Source organism: Myotis lucifugus, unplaced genomic scaffold (assembly GCF_000147115.1).
Source record: "Myotis lucifugus unplaced genomic scaffold, Myoluc2.0 scaffold_56, whole genome shotgun sequence".
Taxonomy (NCBI): domain Eukaryota; kingdom Metazoa; phylum Chordata; class Mammalia; order Chiroptera; family Vespertilionidae; genus Myotis; species Myotis lucifugus.
Window position 1 is genome coordinate 2,839,982 of NW_005871104.1, and position 6,855 is coordinate 2,846,836.

The 6,855-nt window shown below is 44.6% G+C and overlaps 1 protein-coding gene across 1 annotated transcript in view; it reads right to left on the reverse strand.

Moving 5' to 3' along the window:
• The window catches only part of SGCD (sarcoglycan delta), a 293,165-nt gene that overhangs the window by 105,313 nt on the left and 180,997 nt on the right, over positions 1–6,855 (reverse strand). Inside the window, exon 4 of the mRNA XM_006089085.3 lies at positions 3,982–4,069. Coding sequence (XP_006089147.1) covers positions 3,982–4,069 — 88 coding nt within the window. The remainder of the gene's footprint in view (positions 1–3,981; positions 4,070–6,855) is intronic.

A 6,855-nucleotide genomic window follows, 5' to 3' on the forward strand; every position in this document is an offset into this window, starting at 1 on the left:
TCTACTCCGACTGCCTCCATGCCGCCAGCGAGAAGAGTGAGTGGCAGGAAGGTTGGGTGCTCTCTCAAGGTCATCAGGAGAATTAGTGGCAGATCTGGGTCTGGAGCTGAGCTTTCATAATTGTCCCACAGAAAAAAAAAGGATGTTCATTTGTCCAGGAAGGAGGAGGCTGGAATCAACATGAGGAGCAGATAGAAAAGGAGCTTGTAGAGAGAGAGCCTGAAAGAATAGAGATGTACGGCGAGGGCTTCAGATTAATTGTCCTGGGAGGACTAAGATGCGGCTGCCTTCTTGGTGACACACTAACCTTCAGGAGAGTCTGAATTACTTGTCAATGCTTCGGGGTTGTTACCTTTTCTTAGGGGGGTGATTGGGGATCAGGAGGTAAAAGAGTGCTAATGAATGAATGAATGAATGACCCTGGAATGGGCACAGGTGAGCCCAGGTTGCCCACTCTAGATCCAAGCAGATGGCAAAGTGGTGGCATGACTGGGGAACACACACACTTGGACTTCGCCTCCAGGAACCTGGGCCATCACATTAGATGGGGCCCCTGAGGAGTCGAGACCACCTGCCTCTGTGTAAACTGTGTTTACTCCAAACTTTATGAATGGTACCTGCGACGTATAGGAGAGTGTACTGAAGAGATGACGGCAGTAATCAGAGAACAGAAAACACAACTAAGTTACTTGCTTTGCAAGGGCTTCTCAGAACACAAAATGGAATTTACCAAGGGCCAGAACCATTTGGGTGTATCAAACTCATTAACTGGTGGTTTTAGCCAAAACCTCACAGAGAGACTGAGGGCTCAGTTTGCAGACGGTTTGTGCTTTTCCCCCAGTTTCACCTGGGGCTGCCAAACCTCCTCAAACATGGTGAGATCTTTAAAAAAAGATTCTAGTACAGCATTTTCAACCGGTGTGCCCTGGCACGCTGGTGTGCCACAATAATTTTTAATACCTGACTATTTAGTTGGGGCACTGACCTCTTTTCCCTTAGATTGTCAAATAATGACAATTGCCAACACAACAATAGTCATCCCATGTGAATGAATCAGCATTATACCAATTGTTTTTGTCAGATAGGCAAACCATATAATTTTGGTGTACTGTAGAAGTTTAGGAACTCATGTATGTGTGCCATGAGATGGAAAAGGTTGAAAATCGCTGTTCTAGAGAGAATGCAAATGGAACCAGAGACTGACTACTCAGGAGGTGAGCCCATTGTTCCTCTCTGGGGTAGAAAAACCACTGTGTGTAACCTGGAACTAGTCTCCAGTTAACCCCCTCTGTGCATGCCAGTCTGTGTAAAGTGAAGCACCTTTTCCATTCATCTCCTCCACAGGGAGACCTGGGACCCACCAGAATGCATCCGCAGTGGCCCAGGCCACCAATATGGATGCCGGAAAGGCCTGCAGTCTACCCAGTCGAATTTCTTTCCCCAACTCCCTTGATACTGGGTCCCTTCCCCACTCTGGTGAGATGTTGTGGAAGATTCCCCCACCATTTTATTGTGGCAGGTCCCAGGGTTTCCTGCTAGGACCCACTACTGAGCGGGCGGTCAAATCAGCAGCGGTCTAAGGCAAAAATCTATTTGTGGTCTAGCCTGGGAACTTAACCATCACTTAAAGCATTGCTTCATCGGAAAAGGGTACCTGAATTGCTAATATTGGAATTTCTTCTGGGCTTTTGAGACATTCCTTAGGTAAACGGGAATTCTTTTCTTCCCCCTAATGTTTTTATTGATTTGAAAGAGATAAAGGGGGAGAGGGGGAGGATAGAGAGATAGAAGCATCAATGAGAGAGAAATATCATCAACCAGCTGCCTCCTGCATGCCCCCTACTGGGGATCATTGCTTACTGAAGCTGTTTATTTAATAATTTAGCATCCTGACTGTGGGCCAGATGTTTGGTAAGCATCACCAACAATCCACATGCATGCCCCCAACCAGGGCATATGCCCTGACCAGGAATTGAAACATGACCTCTTGGTTCCTAGGTCAACATTCAACCATTGAGCTACACCAGCTAAACAGGAATTCTTGAATCCTCTGGATTGCTGTAGTAAACCTGGCCTCTTGGACGACAGGAGTCATTTGCTCTCAGATAAGCAAACCAGTAAATATAACACACTTTAGAAGAATCTCCTGGTATTCCAACTCTGTGTGCATAAATGTCAATGGAGAAGCCTGAAAGAAAACTTTCGGGGTGGGGTGTGTGTAGGAGTGCTTAGAATTATATTTTGAACACATCTGCTATTCCTCTTTAGAAATCATCTTGAAAGGCTCTTCCCAGCTAGTGGTAGAAGGGCTTTTTGCTCATCTCATGCTAACATTAGCTATCTTGTGCTTGGCCTTAAGAGTTAAGGATAGGTGTGTCAGCTCCCAAGAGGGGCTGACTTGGGCAGGAGAGCCAGAAAAACAGAAGACAGGGAAGGAGGGAGGCAAGAGAGATCAGAGAATAGTAGAGGGGAGGGAGGGAGGGAAGGAAGGAGAGAGAGAGAGAGAGAGAGAGAGAGAGAGAGAGAGAGAGAGAGAATGAGGAGACAAGGAGGAAGAAACGGGGAGAAAAACTGATTCTTTGCCTTTTGCTAAGAAATAGTCATTTGGGCAGTTTCAGCTTCATCAAAACAAAATCTCTCAAGTCAACCAAATCTCCCACTGCGAATAAATGGCAAATGATCAACAGGCTAAATAAGTTCCTTTTGAATGTGGAACTCTGGGAGCTGGAGGTTGGATTTATTCCCCTCCTGGAGGCAATTTTCACACACGCTACTTAAATCATTGCTTACTGAAGCTGTTTATTTAATTATTTAGCATTGTGACTGTGGGCCAGATGTTCGGTAAGCATCGCCAACAATCCACATGCATGCCGCCGGAACAAGCTGTTTATGGACTGCTCCTGCCACCCCTGAGTCCTTCACTGGTAGATGGTCCAAGTCACCCACGGGCTGTGGACCCCAGACAGCCATAGGCAGGGCTCCTGTGGGGCAGACAGGGAGGCTCTTTCCCCAGCCCGACTGGGCATCAGGCATCCGTTTCCCTGGGCCACGCGTGTGAGTGGGGCTCCAGATGTTTCAGTCGCAATAACATTTCATTCAGGGCAGGTGGGCAACTGCCTTCTCAAAATGTCCATCTGTACACTTTCCTCTCAGCCCGGAGGCCACAACATGGCATTTTCTGTTTGGATGTATAACAATGCCATTCAGACCCCGCCCTTTTTTCCTTTCCACTGTGAGGTGCTTGCTGGTTTCTGTTTACTACTGCTCGTGACATACCGAGGGGGCACTGGTCATACCACGGGGTCACTGGTCATACCACACAGCACGTAACCATGGCCATGAGGCCTCTGTTTATCACCCGAAGCATTATTGTGACCAATCAATCCCTGTTTACATTTCAGGAATATGCAGCTTACTACCTTGGAGGTGCTTTCCACAGTTGTTAGGGGCATATCTGCTATCTGAAAAGGAGCCACACAAACATATTCAGTGGGGGCACATCTGCATCTTGCAACTGAGGTAAGTTGAAAGTCAGCGAATCTGGCAAATTCAGCTGAATTCAAACTATCATTAAAAATCCCTTTGATACCCCATGAAGTATGGTGAGCACCATTTTGTATACACTGTGCTCTCAACTCATCAACACAGCCGGCTTTCTTCCAGCGCCGAAGCAGAGCTTTTCCATGGTTAAGTACCAGAGTAAGCCCCTGGCTTGTGTTTGGGGGCGATGCTACATGAAAACCAGTCTATTCCCCCTAAACAAGTATCACTGGATTTGCATACGGTAAATGTGTGCTTAGGAAGACACTCTACCCTTCGGTAGAAGCATGGGGCACACGCTACCTTCCCTTTCTCCACCCTGTAAAACGTGTTAGCAGACACTGCATTATTTAGTTCACATGGTTTACATTCAAGCTTTGGCTCTGCATTTTCTGAGTGCTTAGCATGGACCAGGCGCTGCGAGGTTCTTTCTTCTCTTACCTGTTATCAGCTGAGTTAGCACTTTAGTCTGGTCATTGAGAATGTTCACTGTCACGTTTCTGGCTGATTTGAAGTACAGGGCATTACCCTGAAATAAGAAAAGAGGAGAAATGCATGAAAATGACAGCGGCTTTCTAAACAAAACACTATCACCCCAACTCTTGAAGAGGCTGCACTGATTTTAGCCAAGTTCTAATTGATGTCTTTATTTAAAAACATCAAGTGTTTAATGATCCCCACATGTGTGATAATTCCTTGGCATTCATCCAAAATGAATTCCCTCTAAAGAAATACACAGATATACACTCAACATAGATTCCCACCCCCCACTCTCCCCCACACACACATGGTTGAGTCCGACAAGTGGGCTTCATAGAGCCCTTTGGTGTTAGTTAGCGTTGGTACATGGAATGGTAAAGAATGACCGATAACGTCCTACTCTCATCTTTCCTAGTTTATAATTTGTCCAAAGGAACCATGCAGAGTCCTTAATAGAGACCAGAAAGCTTGTGTAAAATAGCCAATGTCTGCCCCGCTGATGTCCACCATCTGTGAGAATCCACAAAGACTGAGGTTGTTTAGTGGGGATTTTTGCCACCCAGATGCACAAAACCCAGAGACCTGGCACCTCCCTGTTTCCTTCCTTCTCTTGTTTCCAAGTTTCTTTTCCTTCAGGCAATCTGTGCTTTCCTCCAATTCCCTCCTTTATCAAAAAGATCACCCAACTCCTTTTTACACCATCGTAGACATTGCTGAGGATGACTCAGAATATGGGTTGGCAGACTTTTTCTGCACAAGGTCTGATGGTAAACAGCTTAGGCTTTGTGGGATGTACAGTCTCTGTGGTAACTACTCAACTGCTAACTGTTGTTTTGCTGCAAAACAGCCACAGACACAACTTGCCAGACAAATGGGTATGGCTGCATTCCCATAAAATTTTATTCATCAACAATGACATCTGAATTTCATATAATTTAAAATTTCAAATTTATGTGATCATACTGTGTCATAAAGTATTTTTCTTCTTTTTCCTCACCAATCATTGCAAAATGTAAAAATTAGATTACCAGAGGGAAAGGGAGGTAGGGGGAGGTAGGAGAGGGTTAAAGAGGGATAAATGATGAGGAAAGGAGACTTGGCTTGGGGTGGTGATCATACAATACAATGTACAGATGATGTATTATAGAATTGTACCCCTGAAACCTATATAATTGTATTTTTACTATTTTTTAATCCTCACCTGATAATATGTTTATAATTTTTAGAGAGAGGAAGGGAGAGAGAGAAACATCAATGTGAGAAAGAAACATTGATAGCTTGCCTCTTGTATGTGCCCTGACCGGGAATCAAACCTGCAACCTAGATATGTGCCCTGACCTGGAATGGAACCAGCAATCTTTTGGCGTATGGTATGATGCTCCAACCAACTAAGACACCTGGCCAAGGCACTATATAATTTTATTGACCAATGTCACCCCAATGAATTCAATTAAAAAAAGAAAAAATATATAAAAATTATTCCATATGAGAATGGGCAGAGGGTTGGATTTAGCCCACAGGCCACAGTTTGCCTCTGGCTTAGTGTTCTCCCTATCCTGGAATAAATTAAAGCCATAACTAAAGGATGAATCCCTGACAGAACATGTCAGTAATCAGATAGCTGTTATTAGAAAAAAGAATGTGGGTAGTCTTGTCTTTCTAAACCTTTGTTACCACATGGCATACAAGTGCCTGAAATTCAACAATCCCAGTATCCACTGAGTCCCAGACTTAGAAAAATCACCGTCCTAAGAGTTGGGAGGAAACTGAAGACAGGCAAGACTTGGTCTTTACTTTTAAAGTCAATGAGATGGGCACCCATATGACACCAGGCAGAGAACAGTAGGGTGATTAGGGAGTTACAAACAAAGTGTGGGGGAACTTTCCTGAAGAGTAAGATTATTTGTGAAGCTGTGGAGTGGGAAGCAAAGGAGATGATAATGCTTGAGCTGAGCTTTGAAAAGAACATAGATATGGTTTTATCAAAATGAAATGCAAAAAGAAGGTCATGGAGGTAGGAAGGATGATTGTCTGGTGTCTTTTCCTTCTGAAACTGGTGGGTGTAGGACCGTATCAGTGAGCCCAGCCTACTGCCTGCATAAGGCAGGGCTATCCTGACAGGCAGCCCACACCCAGGCCTGAGGTGGTTTCCACAGGTGAATGAGAGAATGAAGTGGCCAATGCCAAGGCAGTTTTCCATAGACGAATAGTCTAGAGTTAAGGTCCCTCTCAGCCAAGGTCAACTAATAAAATGGGTAACCAGTGTCCGTGACCCACTCAGGCCCTGAGTAACCAGTAGCCTTGTGTGAGAGCTGTTGTCCTAGTGTTGGGGGGACAGATGATGACATCTGCCACATCAGGGCCACCACAGATTCACCATAATCTCCCACAATGCCTTCAAATTCACATTTTGCCAGATGAAAAGCTTTGTTTTGTTTTTTAAATTGGATCAGAGTAGAAGAAATACATTAAATCTAATATTGACATAAGTTTTCTTCTGTCCATTAGAAAACAACAATCAGCCAGAAATAGTTTCGTTGGCATTGCTTCTGCGGTGCTTAGTGATTGTACTTACAACTTAAAAACAATGTAAGCAATGTGAGAATTCAGAGCTTGGAACCTGAACAGGAGGTTATACGTGTCTAGTGTCTAGAACAGGGGTCCTCAAACTATGGCCCGCGGGCCACTTGTGGCCCGCCGAAACATTTGTTTTTTTACTTCAAAATAAGAAATGTGCAGTGTTGCATAGGAATTTGTTCATAGTTTTTTTTTAAACTATAGTACGGCCCTCCAACGTCTGAGGGACAGTGAACTAGTCCCCTGTTTAAAAAGTTT